General features: G+C 38.2%; 1 protein-coding gene across 1 annotated transcript in view; it reads left to right on the plus strand.

Moving 5' to 3' along the window:
- The first annotated feature begins 263 nt into the window (after window positions 1–263).
- The window catches only part of svopa (SV2 related protein a), a 34,525-nt gene continuing 13,797 nt past the window's right edge, over window positions 264–20,991 (plus strand). Inside the window, exons 1-9 of the mRNA XM_072587924.1 lie at window positions 264–638; window positions 8,556–8,716; window positions 9,708–9,793; window positions 11,746–11,844; window positions 11,972–12,043; window positions 13,376–13,500; window positions 13,595–13,658; window positions 14,339–14,464; window positions 16,836–16,964. Of these exons, the coding sequence (XP_072444025.1) occupies window positions 604–638; window positions 8,556–8,716; window positions 9,708–9,793; window positions 11,746–11,844; window positions 11,972–12,043; window positions 13,376–13,500; window positions 13,595–13,658; window positions 14,339–14,464; window positions 16,836–16,964 (897 nt within the window). The 5' untranslated portion in view covers window positions 264–603. The remainder of the gene's footprint in view (window positions 639–8,555; window positions 8,717–9,707; window positions 9,794–11,745; window positions 11,845–11,971; window positions 12,044–13,375; window positions 13,501–13,594; window positions 13,659–14,338; window positions 14,465–16,835; window positions 16,965–20,991) is intronic.

The raw sequence follows: 20,991 nt of genomic DNA on the forward strand, positions 1-20,991 counted from the left end.
GCAGCATCCAAGGAGCAGGAGAATCGACGTTTCGGGCACCTTCTTATGCCCGAAACGTCGATTCTCCTGCTCCTTGGATGCTGCCTGACCTGCTGCGCTTTTCCAGCAACACATTTTTCAGCTTCATGTTATTGCTGGAGCCCATTGTTTTTACTGCTGTAAACATGAATTTGATTTCAACAATATTCGTGTTGTGTTATTGTGCGAATTAGTTCTGCATATGGCGCTGGATACCAACGCTGTCGGCGCATAGATTCTAAACCCTGAATTCTGACGGCGAGGTATGAGAGCCCAGCTGATCTGCTCTGGCGCTGTCCACTCCATTGGTGCTGAACACAATGCTCATTGCAGTGATTCTCTGCTCATCCCTGTCGCTGTCCGGCGCTGCGGTGCTGAATCCCTTGGCTGAATTGTGGCACTGTGCTGTTGAATACAGCCGCTATCCGGCGCTGTGGTGTCTCTGTTCGACCTGGAACTGGCGTGGACTCGGCAGTACTTCTTTGCCAGTCTCCAGTTTCCAGTGAGAATGTAAGCGGTGATTTCTCTTCGCTACCACGCACTGAGCGATGAGACCGGGACATCCGGCATCTGCACCGACCCACCATGGACGAGGACCTCTTTCAGCTACGGCATCTACCGTAAGTAGAAACGATTGCCAAGCCTCGCAAGTGGATACACATGAATAACTCTGTGTCTAGGGACACGGGCGCTAGGCCTATGCATCCCCCAGCCAGCCTGAAACGCCAAACCCTCATTCAAATCCCACCCATCGGCTACATCATCACCGGGACCTAAATAAAATGAACCAAAATTAAAGAAACGTTTAGGTCACACAATGAATTTTATCATTAATTATATTGAAATGTCTGCAATTTTTATTGCTGGGAGTGAATACATTCACAAGAAACAAAAAACATTAAAATCTGAATGTAATTTCTAAGAAGTCAGGAAATTGAAAACATAAATGGTTTGACGTTTGCCATGTTTGAAATATTGTCTATCATTATAAACCTCATTAACTTTGAAAAATAGGAATATGGACGGCTTCCGTTCAAACAAAATATAATGTCCAAGATTGGTTTGAATTGTCAAGTGCTATTTCCTACTTTGCATAAAAATTCTATTTATTGGCACTTGCTGTGTGAGTTCAGTCTGTACTTAAATATTTTCACACGGGTAGTCTAATTACAAAGCGCCAGCGGAATTAATTCCGATGTTTACATTGTGATAAGGATAGGGGCAACTTCAAAGCTTGAGGTTAGTTCTTGAATTAATAATAGTGGCTGTGGTTCAACTCTCCGGTAAAACAAACGTAGGCAAATCGAAACAAGCCTTGACTCTTTCAACGTCGAACTGATTTGAAAAGTTAATTATTTAAACATTGACACAAACGGTGTATTTCACTAACAAGCACTCGTAAATTGAGACTCGGTAATAGCTTCAATATATAATTCAAAATATTTTTCTAAAAATTCGAGTTAAACGTGAATTTTGTGGTGACAATTTTTAAAATTAGTGTCAGATGAATGTTCAATGTTTTCCTCTAAAATGGTAAACGCTGTGATTGGGTGTAGTGTGGTCTATGTAGACCATGAATATGGTATTGACCAGCTACCTTGCTGTATTCTCATTGTTTAGGGAGTGGGTTATGAAACTGGAGCAATGCCAAGATTTTGTGCTTGGCTTTTAAGCTATACATTGATTTTGATCATTTGCATAAGTTAATATTTTTCAAAATCAAATAATTAAAAACGTATCTTAGCAGCGTGTAACAGACAGGAAGTGAAGCATCGATTCCATGTCCATATTGTTAAGTAAAGGCTAGTATTCATTTGGAAGTGAAACTAAAAAACAATGTTATTTAAAAACAATAATAAAAACATTCCAGTTTTCAAGTGGTTAATATATACTGCTTTTAAACATCATAACTATTAATGGAAATGTCATTACAGGGTATTGTAACTCTGAACTATGACCTAATGTAGTTTAACATTGATATAAACTACTTTGACTCCAACCCAATTCATTTTTAAGCCAATCCAATACATTGCCACTACACAAGTGAATGTTCAGTGAATTCCTAGTAATTTTCATTTATTCCATCACATGCTCAATCCTGTTATGTGCCTGTAATTATTAACACTCTTGTGAGTTAAGCATAGACTGGTATGTTTATTCATCAAGGATAAAAAAAAGGCTATCAGGCCTTTATATATTTTTTCCTGCCTTTTTGATCCATTTGCAATACACAATCACCTCCTAAAACAAAAACCTGCATCAATTTTGAGAGTTCTACAACTATCGTAAAAGTTTAGATAGCCCATATAGATTTCCATGGCCCCCAATTATTATGCAGAAATAATTTACACTTACTTTTTGTAATTTCTCAGATAAATTTAACAATTAATTTCAAGGTTCTTCCATTGAGTTAAAATCAAAACATTGTTTGTTCTCATTCTCAATGATCTCACAATGAGGACTATTTTTATCAATTTTCTCTGTATCTTCACAGACTCACAAAATTGCTACGGTGCTGAAAGATGCCATGCAGCCTACTATGTCTGCAATGGTTCTCTAATGAGCATTATGACTTGGTGCCATTTGTCTGCCTTTTCTCCAAATCCTTGTATATTATTTCTATTCAAATAATCATCTAATGCCACTTGAATGCCTCATTGACTCTGCCTCTATCACACTTATAGGCAATGCATTCTGGCTCTGAACCACCTTTTTTTCTCAGATCACATTAGGTAAGTTAACAAATCAATTTAAATTTATGTTCTCTCATTCTCAATCCTTTGACGAGCAGAAAATACTTCTTCCTTTCTATTCTATCCAGCCTCACATTTACCCATCTGCACTTCATCAGCCATACATTTGCCCACTCACTCAATGTGTCCAAGTAGCGCACACCTGTGTATCCTCCTCACAGCTCAGTGTCCCAACCCACTTTGTGTCATCTGCAAACTTGCAGATATTATGTTTTGTTCCCTCATCTCAATCATTAATAGACATTGTCAATTAGAGAACCATTGTCAATAGCAAGTGTTAAAGCACTGATGCCTGTCACTTGGAAAAAGACACGTTTATTCCTACTTTTCATTCACTGTCTGCCAACCAGTTCTCTATGCATGTCAGTACACAACCTCTCCAATCCCACATAGTTTAATCTTAAATTGTGTGAGACTTTTTCAAAAGCTATCCAAACATCCAAGTAAACTACATTCACTGACTCCCCCTTATCAACTCTACTAATTACATATTGAAAAAATCTAGTTGATTTGTCAAGTGTCATGATTTCACTTTTGTAGATCTATGTTGAATCTGTCTGATCCTGACACTATATTTCAATTACTCTGCTAATATATTTTGAGAATGGAGTCTAGCACTTTCCCCATTACTGATGTCAAACTGATTGATCTATAATTTCAAGTTTCTTCTCTATCTCTGGTTTTTAAAAAGTGAGGTAGCATTAACTATCCTCTAATCCATTGGAACTGTTCCAGAATCTATGATATTTTTAAAGTTGTCCAAGACATCTACTATTTCAAAGGCCACTTCTATGCATGTATATAGCATAACCTCTCCTCCTACACCCCTGTAAGTATTGCATCCCCTTTTTATGTTGTCTATCCTCATACCAAAATGCATCACCTCCCAACTCCCTGCATTACACTTCAGCTGCCACCTACCTGCCCATTTCACAAACTGATTTATGTCCTTTTGAAGTCCTCCTCCCACTTTACAATGCTTCCAGGTTTTACATCATCCACATGCTTTGAAATTGTCCTCTGCACACCATGATATATATAAAAAAGGAGATACAAGGGTCCCAATATCAGCACTTGGCTGATTCCAGCTTACACCATCCTATAGTCAGAAAATATCTATTGACCACTACCCTGTTTCATATTACTCCGCCAATTTTGTATCTTCCTAACTACTAACTCTTTTATTTCATGAGTTATAACTTTCCTTACATATCTGTTGTGTAGCACAGTATTAAATACCTTTTGGAACTCTACATTCATCAGACCAACATTAACCTCTAAGGCTCTTTCTGTTACTTCTTCAAACATCTCCAGAAACTTAGTTAAACATAATTTTCCTTTAGAAATCAACACTGGATTCTCCAAAGTCACTGTCTGTGTCTTTCACTGAAGCATGAAACCCAAATCTTGACAGAATGTTCAAAATGCAGTCTTCTGAAAAAAGAAATGCTGTGAATCAATTCAGTATCTTAAAAGCAGCACATAAATGTAAATTCTTGTTTTATAACCTTAGTGTTATGGATTAGTTTAATAGTAAATTGTCTGGGCAATACAAAGGGTTCGTTTTCCTTGATTTTAAGCAAGCTGAACCTAAAATCTGAGTAAATGGTGAATGCATTCCAAACCTCTCTCAGTCATAATATGAGTCCTCTCATATTATATTCTATTGTTTTATTTGACCATGTGTACACAACTATATACTTGCCTACGTTAAAGTACATTGTTTGATGTGTTTCCCCATTTATCCCAATCCAGTCAAAACCTATCTACTCCACAACCAGCTGATGAAGGAGCAGTGCTCCAAAAGCTAGTGCTTCCAAATAAACCTGTTGGAGTATAACCTGGTGTTGTGTGATTTTTAACTTTGTACACCCCAGTCCAAGACCAGGACCTACAAATCATATCTCCCTCTTGAGTTCCTGACTTCACAACTTTTGATTTTATCTACATATGTAACTACTGCACTGTGAGAAGGCACTCCATTTAAAACCACACTTTGTTTATTGTCACTTAATCTATTTTTATGCATTTCATCACCCAACTGGAGTCTAGTGTTTTGTAAAAAAGACTTTTAAAAATCCAACCAACTGACAATTACTAGGTTCTCTTGATTCACCATTCCAGTCAGACTCTATAAATTGATTAAAAACCTCTTTTCTGAATCTTTGTTGAATGTTTATATAACAGCTATATGTTTCTCTTTAGATATCGTCATTAACCTCCTCTTCACAGGGATTATATTCATGAGTTCATAGTTCCCAGGTTTGATTTTATTCCTCCTATGAATAAAGTGATCACTGAAACTACCTCAGGTGGCAGTGAGGCATTTTGAATAATATTGCCAGTGTATCACACCAGGTCTCCATTATGCTTTTGAGCATTGTGACATAAACCAAGTTTGGCCTTGCTGCATTTTCTATTTATAGCATTTTGATTGATTTGAAAAAATAAATTACAGTAAGATCCTCAATTGTAATGAAAAGAATAGGCAGGAAGTGTGGAAGCTTTATGTAAGAGGCTAGTAACTTACCAAACAGCATTTCCTCCTTGTGCGCTACCATGATTTTGAGATTGATATTAAAATAATTCAACCAGGAATTGGAGTAGTGTTAAAATCTTCAACAAAACTGTGTTTTACCAAGTGGGGATTTGCAACTTCTGTGATCACACTAAAAGGCATAACTTATCTTATCCATAATATCTTGCAGTGTATTTGCAACTAAAAGAACTGGAATTCTTTGTGATGGAACTTTTCTTGCTTTATATCTACATATTCACAACTGAAATCACTTGACTGTGCAATGAGAAATGTGGGTAAATAAATGTATGTATCAGACATTAAAATTCCTAATTTATTTATAGATTATTTGGTCTTAATTTATGGAACCAAACAAAACCTAATTGATCTGCCTGATTGAACATACACAGCAAACCACCAAGCCTTTGCAAATGAGAGTAGAAGATGCTGAGGTGTTCAAATATAATTCAGCTCTTTGTTAAAATCCATACATCAACAATTCTTGTAATGTCATATTTAAATTGATATTACTATTGGAAGCAAAACTGATATTAGTAGGGAATAAGTGTGAGATTTCTAATATATTATACAGATTTAGCAACACAGCAACATGATGAAAAATAGTAACATACAATTTCAACTGTTTTCCTTTAGCAATAAAACAACTAACATGTCTTTTAGATGAAAATTTTTATGACTGCTTAATGGAATATAATAAATGGATATGTTTATAAGAGATGTAAAGTAATAAATTACCTTCTATAATGAGGTGACCTTCAACGACTTGCGAATCAGTCTCATTCTACTGGAAATATTTATTGTATCAAATTAGCTCAGTTGTGAACACTCTCATCTCTGGGCCAGAAGATTGTAGGCTTAAACTGCATTGTGAATTGCACTTAATTTGAAAGACATGGAAGGGTATGGCAGAAGTAGGAAAACAAGTAATTCAAATATATCATTCTTTGTAAATGGGATAGCAGGTAGATATAATCAGGGAAATGGCATTTTGCATTTTATAACTAATAGCGCAAAGTAAAAAGGTAAATATAACTGCACAAATCAATGGTTAAGTCTACAGCCTCAGTGTAGTTTTGGTACTCCATTGTAGAAAGGTCTTCGGTGTTATTGACATAATAGAATGCATTCACTTGAATGATGATGTGAAGTTATAGTTAAGCGAATTAAAGGATGGACTATTTCTAATGAAGAGTGTCGATTAATCATAGTAAGATGTGTATGTGCAAAGTGTGCAATACACAATATTTCTTATACTTTGTCCCATATCAACACTGAATGCAAAAATTACTTTTTGATCCTTGCCCTCAGCATTGCTGAACAGTGGTTGTGACAGCCCAGTCAAATACATTTGCTAAGATCTGTGAGGTATGAGCGGCAGAAAAAGATCTTTTTAAAAAAAGTATTTTAATATTTTATGTAGCTTGAATAAGCTGATTTTGTGGAGGTCTGATGTTTGTACCCTGGGCCACAGGATGTCAGCAGTGGTACTGACCTTCAATGATTTTGACTCAAATTAGTCTAGGATCAGAGGATGATAAAATGATCAGCTTAAATGCTGATCACTGGAGACTTTATAGATGTAAACATCTGCCTGAGGCACTGAGGCATCAACAACAACTTTGGCTAGAGGTGGAAGGTTGATGGGGGGAGAAAGAAGAAAAATAACTTGTATAATATTTTGGAAGTGAAAAGTGATGAATTGATTCATTAAATATTTGTGTCTTAAACAAAGAAACAAAATGAAATGCAAAAAATTAAAAGCATTGTGGCATGTGTTGTTTTTCAAGTAGTAAGAATTAAGTTAGATCTAAAGCAAGTTTTAGTAAAATTTGGCACAACACAATGATATTCTGTTTGGTCTGTATTTCTCAATACTAGTAAAGTAGTTATAGTTTCACCTTGGTATATGATGCATTGAAGCATTATAGCAATAGTCAAATGTCAGTCATGGTTAGTCTCCCTTTTGAATTTGTGTGTTTGGAGCATTAGTCCCAGCCTCTGGGATTACTAGTTAATTAACATTACCATGATTATACTATTTCCATATTTACTCTTGGGTTGATTGGAACAATCTTGCCGATTAATCTTCAACTCCTCAAAATTTGAATGCTAGAAGGTTTGTACTTACTCCATGTGAAAGGTTTCCCAATCATGACAGTGTGGTGAGTAAAACTATCATTAGATTAGATTAGATTCTCTACAGTGTGGAAACAGGCCCTTCGGCCCAACAAGTCCACACCCACCCTTCTAAGAGTAACCCACCCAGACCCATTTCCCTCTGACTGATGCACCTAACACTATGGACAATTTAGAATGGCCAATTCACCTGACCTGCACATCTTTGGACTGTGGGAGGAAACCGGAGCACCCATAGGAAACCCATGCAGACACGGGGAGAATGTGCAAACTTCACACAGACAGTGACCCCAAGGCTGGAATCTAACCTGGGACCCTGGTGCTGTGAGGTCACAGTGCTAACCACTGAGCCACCATGCCGCCCCCTTAGCCTAGGACAATCTCAGTATTTCAATTTTGTTTATTTCTAGTGCCAGACTGACTAGTGTCAGTCTTACCCTGGACTGACCAATTTTTTTAAAAGCCAGGGTTATTGACCTGCCTTTGAGACGTAAACTGGCATGTGGAGCTCTCTAGTAAAAACCACTGAAACCAGCAGACCAAATTCCTGTGGTCCTGACACCAGCCTCATTGAATTGTGCCAAGTTCGATTATGATCCAATTTCAATTTCACTGTCTCAGAGAGATACATTTTCACTGGTAGCTATTTATCCAGACAGCTTCAGTGACTTTGTTTTTTGAGCTACATGTTGAATGAGCTTCATGGTTCATCGTGCTGAATAAATTGCCCTGGTCAATTCCCTGATCAACAGATATAATTTAAGCAAAAGTATTTAAACAAAACTAATTGATTTTTTTGAGTGATTAGGCTTGGACAAATCCCTCAGCAATAGTAATCATGGTGACAATGTAACTGTCTGTATTTCAAGAGATTGAGTGATTCATGATTTAACAGCAGGCTTTAATAGTGATACAGTCCATTTAAAAATGGACTCACTGGTGAGACTCCCTCTGGGTAGAGTTCATAATAGTGAGACTCCCTTTTCCAGGCTCTGATGTTGAGATCTGTGGAAATTCTTAATAAGATGTACTGTTGAATATATTCCCTTTTTAGGAGACAAGTCAGACTTTAAGGCAGTTGATTCTTTTGGTTGCTTACTTCTTTTCAGTGTGGTGAAGTTCCGTCGCACCGGTGAAAGTACAAGGTCAGAAGATGACACCTGTTCTGGAGAGCATGAGATTGAGATAGAAGGAGTGCGGTCTGAGCTAGAACCAGTTGAACTAGACGATGCAGGCACTGTCCCCAAAGATTTTGCAAACCCTACAGATGGTAGAGTATATATTGTTATTATAAAAGGCTTATATTGTCTTAAAATGTGTCTAATACATAGAATGGAATTATGTGTAACATCACATATAATGACAAACAACATTTCATAATGTATTGCTTGAATATTACATTAAAGTTAGTTGGTGCCGATGATAATGGAATTGTCTGCAACAGACCATCCTCACAAAAGATTCATGGCTGCAATTTCCAACCTGTATTAATTTGGCTGACCTCAGTCAATATAGATGTCATCCACAAATTATCTCCACTCAATTGAGAAGGATGACTAAAAGCAACTGGAGTGCTTATTCCTAATCACTATTTAGGAAATATATAGGTACTGTTCAAGACAATTATGGGCTTGGCTGTGATCCATTTCACGGTAGAAGCCAGGGCAGATATTTAGGCTCAAACATGAAGGATGAAATTTTGATGAGGTACAGGAAAAAAATACCCTCCTATTATATAGCGACATCCACTACATACTAAAAACTTTACAGTCAATGCATTACATTTCAGTATAGTCATACTGCTAACACAGTAAGTTCACTCCCCACAAACAGTATAGTAATAATGATTGAGGAATAAATAGCCACTGGAATGCAAGAGAGAACTTTCCTCTCTTCTTTGAAATAATGCCATGAAATCTTTCACAATCCACTTGAGAGGCCACACCTTCCACCCAACAGTGCAGTACTTCACTGGAAAGTCAGTCAAGACTTTTGTGTTCCAATCTTTAGAATCAGTCTTGAATCAGTCTTCTGACTGAAAGAGAAGGGTATTTCTGCCTGAACCATGACTGATTGATACACCAAGTAATGGTACCATATCCCAACAAAGACAGCGCTTCTGGATTATATAGACTGGCAGGAATAAAGTTAACTATCCCAAGGAAGACGAGGTAAAGGGATACTTAAAATTAAAATATGTAAAGGGAGTCGAGTGATTTGAAAACAGTTGTTCAGTTTTCAACCTTCCTTGTGTTTTTCAGATGTATTCATGGTGGAGGATGCTGTGGAGGCCATTGGATTTGGGAAGTTTCAATGGAAACTCTCAGTCCTTACTGGACTGGCATGGGTAAGGTCACATTTACTCACCAATTCTTTTCCTATAGTCTCAGTTATTTAGTCCATTAAATGTTAAAAATTAGAGAATGCCGGTAGTCATTGCAAAATGATGATGGAGACATAGGAAATAAGACAAATTCTGAAGGTTATACAAAATTAAAGAGTCTTAAGACTTGAATTAGTTAAACTAAATGATAACATGTCAGCTAGCACCTTTAAAAGCCATTCAAGATGAAGACCGTTGAAAAATGGGATTGTGGTTAAGGACAGAGATGAACAAATTATTCCAAAGCAGTTTGAACTAGACCCTAGATTCCATTCCTGATTAATAATCTGTCTAATTTAGCCTTGAATATACTTAATGGCTTGGCCTCAAGAGTCCTTTTCAGATGCATTACCCTTTGAGAAGTAATTCTTTCTCATTTTATGTTAGATGAGTAACCCTTACTCTCCCTGAGAATCTTATATGTTTCAGTAAAGCCTGCACTTATTCCTGTAAACTCCAATGAGTACAATACAGACCTATTCAACTTCTCCACATAAGAAAATCCCTCTATATCTTGAATCAGTTGAGTGAACCTTCTCTGGACTGCCTCCAATACCATTTTATCTAAGGAGAACAAATATTCCAGCCATGGTTTGACTAGTGCGTTGTGGAGTATTATAAAGACCTCTCTATGTTTAAACTCCATTCACTTAGAAATAAAGGCCATCAGTCCATTTCCCTGCTGAGCTTGGAAGGTCAATTTTTGTGATTCATACACAAGAAGCCCCAAATCCCACTGTTCTGCAGCTTTCTGTACCCTTTCTCTATTTAAAGAATAATCAGCTCTTCTATTGTTCCAGCCAGAGTACAAAACCTTATATTTTCTCAGATCATATTTCATATGTGAAGGTTTTTTGCTCATTGTTAATCTGTAGACTTTTTATGTCATCCTCACCACTTGCCTGCCCACCTATTTTGAAAACCTGGCTATAGTACATACACTTTCATTGTCCAAGTCATTAATATATTGTAACTAGTTGGAATCCCAGCAATGATCCCTCTTTATCTCAACTCTGTGTCTACTATTGACTAAGCCAATCCTCTATTCATTCTAATATATTACCACCAACGCCATTGGCTTTATCTTATTAAGTAGCATATGTGTAGCACCTTATTGAATCCTTTTTGAAAATCCAATACATTACATTTACTGGTTTCCCTTTATATATCCTGCTTGTTACCTCGTTAAAGAATTATAATACATTTAGTCATACAGTCTTAGAGATAACTAGGATGAAACAGACCCTTTGGTCCAACTCATCCACGCTGATCAGATATTCTAAATAAATCTCATCTGATTTGCCAGCATTTGGCCCATATCCCTCCAAACCCTTCCTATTCACATATCCATCAAGATACCTTTTAAATGTTGTAATTGAATTGGCCTCCACAACTTCTTCTGGCAACTCATTCCACACATGCCCCACCCTCTGTGATCCCTTTTAAATCTTTTCCCATTCTACTTAAAACTCACCCACCCCATGGAAAAGACCTTGTCTATTTGCCCTATTCATGTCCCTCAAGATTTTATAAACCTCTATAAGGTCACCCCTCTGCCTCCAACATTTTAAAGACATGAAGCTATCCTGACCCATTCTTCACCTTTGACGTTATTTGTGATGTTTCTTTAATGCTTTTATACTGTGCCCTTTCTTGTTCCACACTGGTTATCATTTTCAAAATAATCGCTCTGCAATGCCCCCTTATCCTTTGCTTGTAAGCCCCCTCCTTAACCCCACCCTGATTAGTTTAAATCTTTTCTATAGCCTGAACTATTTGATTCATCAGGACATTGGTCCTAGTACAGTTCAAGAAAAGCCTATAGCATTGGAACAGCTCCCTCTACCCCAGTACAGGTGCCAATGCCCCTATTGCTAAGTCTATGTTCAATATCTAACTGGATTTTTTTTTTGTAGATGGCCGATGCCATGGAGATGATGATCCTCAGCATTCTTGCACCTCAGCTACACTGTGAGTGGAGATTGCAGAGTTGGCAGGTTGCCCTCATATCCTCGGTATGATTACATCATTGCATTTCAACGAGTTTTCACACTCATTAGTCACTGAACACATACTAAGAAAGTTTCATTTTGAACTTTTTCTCTCACAGTTATTCTTCTTCCTCATTCTATTCTGCTTTAGGTAGTGTTCATAGGAATGATGTCCAGCTCATCGCTATGGGGAAATATATCAGACCGGTACGGTAGAAAAACAGTGAGTATCAATTGCACCTGGTTTTTAGTTTTCTTCTCTTATGTTCTGAAAGTGTTGACTCCTGCTCTGGTATCTCAATTGAATGACTATTCCTCATGCCTGCACTTATATAGTGAGAATCTGTTTGCAAATTAGGAATGCAAGATCAAAGTCCGATCCTACCTCTATCTGGCATCCATCAATATCCATCTTTCAGCAAGGTTCATCAGATAGTAATTTAGTGCATGACTACATTTTCATTAATTCAGGGAGCTTAGGATAATATGCAACTTCACAATATCATCTTGATATAAGAGATAAGAGTGAAACTAAGCTATTCAGCCTACTGAATCAACTCCACAATTTAACAAGATCATAGCTGATCTGAAGATCCTCAACTCCTCTTTCCTGCTTTTTCCCCATTACCTATGATCTCCTTACTGATCAAACATCTGTCTATCTTAGTCTTGAGTATACTTAATAACCCAGTCTCATCTGCTCTCTGTGTTAAAACAATTCCACAGATTCACTCTGAGAGGAGAAATTTCTCTTCAAGTCTATCTTAATTGTGTGACCACTTTCTCTGAAATTATGCCCTCAGGTTCTGGACTGTTCCATGAAGAGAAACAACCTCACCACATTTACTCTGAGCCTCCTGAGAATTTTATGTGTTTCAATAAATTCTCCTCTCATTCTTCTGAAGTCCAACCTTCTAAACCTCATCTCATAAGAAAATCCTTTCATACCTGGAATCAATGTAGTGAATCTTCTGTGGACTGCCTTCAAGGGCAATATGTTTTTCCTTAGATAAGGGAACAAAACTGTTCACTATATTCCAACTCTTGTTTGGCTAGAGTTTTAGCCAGACCTCCCTATTTCAATACTCAATTACCTTTGAAATAAAGGCTAACACTTCATTTGTTTTCCCTAATACCTGCTGAACTTGGTTGTTAGCTTTTTGTGATTCATGCATGAGGACTTCCATAACCCTCTGTTCTGTAGCTTTCTGCAGTCTCTCTTCATTTAAATATTATTCAGCTCTTCTACTGCTCCTGCCAAAAGTGCATAATCTCACATTTTCCCACATTACATTACATCTGTCAAGTCTATACCTATTTACTTAACCTGTCTACATCCCTCTGTAGACTCCTTCTGTAATTTTTGTATCATCTTCAAACTTGGTTATAGTGCATTCACTTTTGTCGTTCAAGTCATCGATATGTATACAGTAAATAATTGTGGCCCCAGAACTGATCCCTGTGCCACCCCATTCATTGCCAGTGTTATGCCAAATTCTCTGGTCACTGCTAGAGTCTAGTATTTACTATTTATATTTCTATGTGTTAAATCCAGGGTCTGAAAGTTAGTGTACTCTGGACATTGTACTATGGAGTACTGAGTGCCTTTTCACCAATCTACAGCTGGATCCTTGTACTTAGAGGCTTGGTTGGTTTTGGGATTGGAGGTGTTCCACAATCGTGAGTGAATCACTTTAATATTTATGATTACTTGAACTTCTTCATACTAAATGAATGAATAAATAATTATTTTTGGTCTTTGTTGCTCATACAGGGTAACACTATATGCAGAATTCCTTCCAATGAAGTCAAGAGCAAAGTGTATCTTACTAATAGAGGTGAGTGGGACATGATCACTGTTATGAAATGTATATTGTCATCTATTACCTGTGTGAGGGATATTGACTTTTTCTTGATTAAACGGTTTAATCTTCCTTGATTAGAGAAGTGTAGTTGGTCAAACTGAGGGTCCTGGCTGGGAAAATCCAATTTAATATAGGGCCTCTGTGGCTAGTGCTGCATGGTCAGCAAAATTAAGATGCAGGGCAATGTTCTATCCTCTATGCTCCATCAATCTCTCCAAACTCAAGTCATACAAGGGTTAGGTAAAGATATAATTTCATTTATACATCTCTTTCAAGCTTTCCAAAGTTTTGTGCGTATTGGAGAATAAATAAAGATCCCTTTATCCAATCCTTCCATAGGTAAAATGTAAGTTAAAGCTCCCCCTTCAATTGGCTGAAGCTAAACAATTATTCCATGAGGAGCATGAAGAAAATGTGCCTTTTTAATAATTTCCTATACCATTCCAGTGTGCCTCCAGTATATATTCCAGTGAACATTACCACAGCCACCACCCCACAACTCCATGCCATCTCTGGACTCCAAAGTAACACAGGACAAAGATATCTAAGGACTTAAAAGAATTTTAAAATTCAGTCTATCAATGATTATTTGAGTCTCTTGGTTTTCTCAATATCTGCTATTTATGCTCAACTGAAACTGTCTTCACTTTCAGGTGTTCTGGGCCTTTGGGACAGTATTCGAGGTGTTGCTGGCAGTGGTGGTGATGCCTACACTGGGCTGGCGCTGGTTACTCATTCTTTCTGCAGTGCCTCTTATGATTTTCGCCATCTTGTGTTTTGTAGGTACCTTCTCTGAAAATAAAAGTTTAAATAGAAAATGTTGGAAATGTATGAACCTGATACAAGGGGTTAGAAAATGCCATTACATTCAGTGTAACATAATGTGTAAAATTCAGGATATTATGAGTCTTCACATAATGATGCTGGAATTTAAAGCTGCTGTTAGGAGCATGTGGAGTCGAGACATGTAAAGCAGAGAAAATCTAAGGATTGTGATGGAGGATATATGTTACACGAACCTAGTGGCAAGTCCTTTGCCTATATTTTGATTAACGATGGCAGCCTTTGAGGATAGAAAATAAAGGCTGGAGTGAAAAAGAGAAAAATATAGTGGGAGAATTACTTCCACCACATACAATGAGGGGACGTAATGGCTGCAGCAGTAGATCTCAGGGTAACTAGAGGAGACCAAATTTAAACCCTCCATCAACCTTCCGTTACCTCATTGAACAAGTGTCAAAAATTCTCAGTTCAGTAATCTGAACTGAATTATTGATAAAGGAAATGCTCACACAGCAGATTAAATCACTGGACATCATAGATTAAATCCTTTCTTGATAACTTCGCTGGGCAGAATTCCAATAAATCCAGATATACACCATAACACATAGAACACAGAATATAGAACAGTTTACCACAGAAACAGGTCATTCAGCCCATGATGTTGTGCCGAACATGACATCAACTTAAGCTAAACCCTTCTGCCTGCACATGGTCCATATCCCTCCCTTCCTTGGTTATTCATGTGTTCATCTAAAAGCCCTTTAAATGACCTTATTGCATCTGCCTCCTCCACCACCACCCCAAGCAGTGCATTCCAGACTTCTAACACTCTCTGTGTAAACCACTTGCCTCTCACATCTCCTTTGAACTTTCCCTCTCTTAACTTAAATGTGCACCACTAGTATTAGACATTTCAACTCTGGGAAAGAGATTTTGACTATCAACCCTGCCTATGCTTCTCATAATTTTACAAACTTTCATCAGGTCTCCTCTCGGCCTCTGCCACTCCAAAGAAAACAATCCTAGTTTGCCTAGCCTCTCCTTAAAGCTCATACCCTCTAATCCAGACAGCATCCTGGTAAACCTCATCCTGGTGAACCTTTGCACTCTGTCCAAAGCCTCCTCCACATCATTCCTGTAATGTGGTGAACATAATTGAATGCAATACTCTAAGTGCAGCCTAACCAAAATTTTATAAAGCTGCAACATCAGTTCCTGACACTGTACTCAATACCCCAACCAAGAAAGGCTAGCATGCCATACGCCTTCTTTATCACTCTAACAACTTGTGTGGCCACTTTCAGGGAGTTATGGACTCGGACCCCAAGTTTCCTCTGTACATCAATGCTGTTCAGAGTCCTACCAATAACTGTATTCTTTCTCTTAACATTTCATCTCCCAAAGTGCAGCACCTCACACTTAACGGATTAAACTCCATCTGCTATTCCTCTGCCTATATCTGTAACTGATCTACATTCCACAGTATCTTTTGACAATCTTCTACACTATGTACAACTCCCCCAATTTTGTGTTGTCTACAAATTTACTAACCCACCCATTTACATTTTCATGCAAGTCATTTGTATACATCACAAACAGCAGTAGTCCCAGTATGGAGCCGTGCAGAACACCACTACTCATGGATTTCCAGCCAGAAAAACACACTTCCATAACCACGCTCTGCCTTCTATGGGTAAGCCAATTCCGAATTCAAATGGCTATGTCACCGTAGGTCCCATGCACCTTAATCTTCTGGATGAGCTTACCATGAGGGACCCTGTTGAAAGCCTTACTAAAATCCATGTAAACAGTATCCACTGCTCTACCTTCATCAATCATCCTTGTCACCTTCTCAAAAAGATTAATCAAGTTAGTTAGACATGATCTGCCCCATACAAAGCCATGCTGACAGTCCCTAATTAGGCCATGCTTTTCCAAATGTGTGTAAATCCTATCCCTAAGAATCCTCTCCAGCAGCTTCCCAACCACGTATGTGAGACTTACTGGTCTATAATTTCCTGGATTGTTCCTATTTTCCTTCTTGAACAAAGGAACAAAATTAACTACTTGCCAAACCTCTGGGACCTCTCAAGTGGCCCCAGTGTCTGTATCATAGCTTCTTTACAAAACCTACTGTTTTGAAATGGAACATAATGGAAAATATCTGGATTTATTGGAATTCTGCATAGAGAAGTTATCAAGAAAGGATTTAATCAACTAGATTTCTATAATATTGGGGAACTAGATTGCAGGTTAAATTTATAATGTCACCTGATCAGAAAACTGGGAAGGCTTAACCAACCTTTACCCCATTATTGATACGTGCAAAAGTTAATTCTATGAGATGGTTCTATTTCTCTTTTCTAGTGGCTTCCAGAAAGTGCACGTTATGATGTATTGTCTGGGAATCAAGAAAAAGCCATTGCCACATTAAAACGCATTGCTACAGAAAATGGAGCACCAATGCCACTCGGAAAATTGATAGTTGCCAGACAGGTAGTTTTTATTAAAATATTACTTTGGCTAATATAGAACATGACTTTTGTAATAACAGATTATATATTAAACTTGAATATTCCTTCAGATCTCAACCCAATCTGCCTACCTTCTCATTACTTTCTTTAATCTATTCGCCCTTCAGATCTGTACCCTGTTGCTTTTCAAACCATTTAATCTGTTTCCAAAGCCTTTGTTTGTAATTTCTTCCGTGTAACATGATCGGAAGGAGATGTTAACCCTTTTTCCTTGCCTCACACATCTTAGTTGCGTGCAACAGGAGGTGTATTTTAGAAAGGATGTTTTCAAATCTTTTCGGCATTCTGCTTTGGTAATGGAAACAAAGCAATATTTCAGGTCAGAAGAACAGTTACAGGTTATTCACCCAATACCATGAAATTTCAGTGCAATAATAAATACTCACTCTGACTTTGTCACAAACACATACACAGAGCAAATCATTTGTATAAAATTAGTCCGTCAACATGCAAATATTCTAGGCTTTGATAGATTCTCCTCTATGGCTCTTTGAATGAAAAGAAATTGAAAGTCTCTGGGTTTCCTGATAATGACATTCTAGAGTTTCTGTTAAAATTAATCTTTCCCAGGTGATGTCTGAATTAACTATTTGTTCAGACAGGTTCTATTCTTAGTGCTGGAGGACTGGTCCCCTCTGTCTTGCTGGTTTCCACAATGACCTGTCTCTGATCTGTTATCTGAGGGCCAATTTTGGTCATGTGGCCACATGATCAATGCTTATATGGGCCAGACAAAAACTTCAAAATCAGAATCCATTGCTATACAATAGAGGACAAATGGTGGCTGTTGACACTTGTTGGTGGTAAATTTGTTTCTCTGCACTTCATTTGTTTGGTTTTGGGTTGACAGACACTTATCTGTTGGTGGGGGTTGAGGGGACCGATTTTGTGCTTTGGTAAATACCTAGTCAATAGGTGATATAACTTGACATGTATTTTTGTATTTTGAACGTTTTTTCCAAGTGAGGTTATTCCACTCATGATCATTTATAGTCTAAGAATTCTCCTGAGAGCTGAGGTATTTCTTTGCCGTTGCAGAAATATCAAGCCGCCACCTGACTCTTGGTAGCCACCTTTGCAGCACGTTGTCTCTTTTTTAATGTCAATTTATGGAGCAGACCAAACCCCCTTAAAATATGTCAAGGAGATAGTCTAGACTCAAACTATTACCTTCTTTAAAAGCAAGTGTAAAGTGCTGTGGTCTAGAAGTAATTTGATTGGTCATGCTACTTGGCTTAAAGAAAAGCATACTTTATTCTTAAACCCAATTAAAATACAAACAAACAAAAGAAAAACTGGTCTAACTTGAAAACTTAACAGAATAATAGATTATTTAAGTATTAAACAGCAACTGTTCCAATATAGTAACATCTCTTGAATACACCCTTGGCAAAGGCAAATTCAGTAAAATCGATTGTCTCACATGCAGTGTTTCTCCAGTTCAGGAGCAAAGAACACCAAGAGAAAACTGGCACAGAGAGAGAATTCCAGCTTTTTGCTGTGGCTGAGAGTGATGTATAACAGCTTCCACAGCCTATTTCAAAAACCCAACAAATACTGAAAGCTAAACTAAAACTCTGGTTCTGTGGGAGCCTGTCTCCACTCATTCATACTGCTTCCAACATGAAAAAAAATCCAGAGCCTCACGACCTGTTTACTGGCTTGGAGGAGACAATTCAGCACCTGTGTCTCAAAACCTCTCTTCAAAAAGGAATGACAAAATACACTTTTTAAAGTCACAATATTGTCACAATTTCGATAAGCTCAAATTTCATACAGAATGTATCTTGGAAGCCAGGAATATGTTATCTTTACTGAGTATGACACACATCAATTATCTAAAGAAAATTATAATGGCTGATCATAGTAATGTTACCCTCCACTGATCTCTGTGTATGTGTTTGTGACAAAGACAGAGTGAGTATTTATCATTACATTGAAATTTCGTGGTGTTGGGTGAATAACCTGTATATGTTCGTCTGACCTGACATATTGCTTTGCTTCTATTACCGATGTCAGAATGCTGAAAAGATTTGAAAACATCCTTTCTAATGTGCTGCATTACTCTTCAGTTTCTTGCCTGTTGTGTTTCATAGCTTGGTCATTATAGAGTACTTACTTCTCTAGGTGACAAGGTGAATGAATGAATGAAAATACCAAGAACGAATTAACCTGCAACACTGTGTGCACTATGTGGAAATCAGTTTGGAACCAGAAAAGGCAGCCTATATATAATGATTTTGCCAGCCTGCCATCTTAGCCTGGAACTTCGTTGGGATGGCTGGCTGTACTTGGCTTGTGGTGAGGAAGAAAGAAAGAGAAATAAGGAATGGAGAAAAACAATAGGAATTAGTAAAACTGCCTAGAGTGAGACCAACCATTACAGATCAGGATGATTCTGTCAATGAATCCTGATGGATTGGCTGGTGTTTGTTAGTAGCATCGTTGACCTCCTTGTCCACAGACAAAGAAGAAGAGATGTCAATCAGTGTTTCTTCTCCTGGTCGCTAATCCAGTGACTCCTGCTGGAAAATGCACTCACATAGATGTCAGGTAAGGTCAGAATTGAACTTTGCTATGATGTTCTTTGTAGCCAACTAGCTTGTCAAAACTCACTATCCAAGTCACGTGCGGTGAACAGCCATTTGGCCTTCAGTTCTTGTGGACAGTACTGGCAAATAACAGGCTCTATAACAAAAACAGGTCTGATAGCAACCGTGGGAAGAAAGCAGAGTTAACATTTTGAATCTGATGACTGTTGATCAGACATTGTTTCTAGGAAGAAGTAAGATCGTGGGATAAGAACACACAGAAACATGGGTCTGCCCAGGCAGTCCTGTTAGTGGACTTTGGGGAGAAAGTAGAGGCAGGCTGTAAGGGTTGGGGTACTATGAGCTGGGGAGTTATGAGATGGAGGGAGATCCCCAGATGAGATGTGATTAGTGACAGTCATGGACGCAATGGCCTGATACTTGATGGTAGGCCCATGGTCCGGGGGGAGATAGGGGAAGGTATCCGAAAGCTAGTGCTCAGCTTCCACAATAGAGAGGTCAGTGTGCCAGATAACAACAGCACCAGCCTTGTTGCCAGGCTGGTAGAGAAAATCAGGATTGGATCTGAGAGCATGTTCAGATCTGACAGTCAGTTCAGTTGGAGATAAGTTTGAATGAGTAAGTGGGAAAGAAAAATTAAAGTGCCCAATATCATGTCAACAGTTCTCAATGAACAGTTCAAGTGCAAGTAAAAGGCCAGAAGGGAGGGGTCCAGGTGAAGAGAGAGTGTTGGAGATGGGTGAAGAGGACTGTAGGATGGGTAGAGGACTCCTTAAAAAAAAAATGGTTACGGAGGCAAGGTTGATGGAAGAAGAGTTCAACATAATGTCGCTCCTGAATTTCGTTGAGATGGGGCTGCAAAGGGATAAAACTAAGACCTTTGTTGAGTACGGAACATTCAGCATCAGAGAGTGGGAGGTCAGAAATGATAGTAAATACCTGACAAGTGATCAAGAGAAAGGGTGGAGTGAGAGGGAGGGGAGGGGAGGAAAGTTCCAGAGGGGTGTGAGTACCTCTGAGTTGTTCCAGCCTGCATTCCTTAATGCTTGAAAGGAAGAGAAAAAGTTTCTTGTTAGAACACCAAGAAATTCAGAGAATAAAGTGAAAATGGGGGCAGGACAGCTCTGGGACAGAGTGAGGTGATGCTGATGGAGATGTCAAGAATTTGTATACGATGGTGCATAACACTGAGTGTGGATCTCAGGGGCAGTGAACATAGCTATCTAGGCAGCGTTGTACATCATGGAGATACTTGTGATCCTGGGTAGATTCGAAACATGAAGAATAAAACTTCAGTTGGAATCCATGTATGAGCTGGAGGCAGACACTGAGTAATGTGATGTGGCTGTGGAAGTGAGGTTTGGCAAAGACTCTTGTCAAACACTAGGAGAGAAAATGTAAGTAACAATGGAAAACAAGAAGAAAGATAGAATGACA

The sequence above is a fragment of the Chiloscyllium punctatum genome, chromosome 17, assembly GCF_047496795.1.
Source record: "Chiloscyllium punctatum isolate Juve2018m chromosome 17, sChiPun1.3, whole genome shotgun sequence".
Lineage (NCBI taxonomy): Eukaryota > Metazoa > Chordata > Chondrichthyes > Orectolobiformes > Hemiscylliidae > Chiloscyllium > Chiloscyllium punctatum.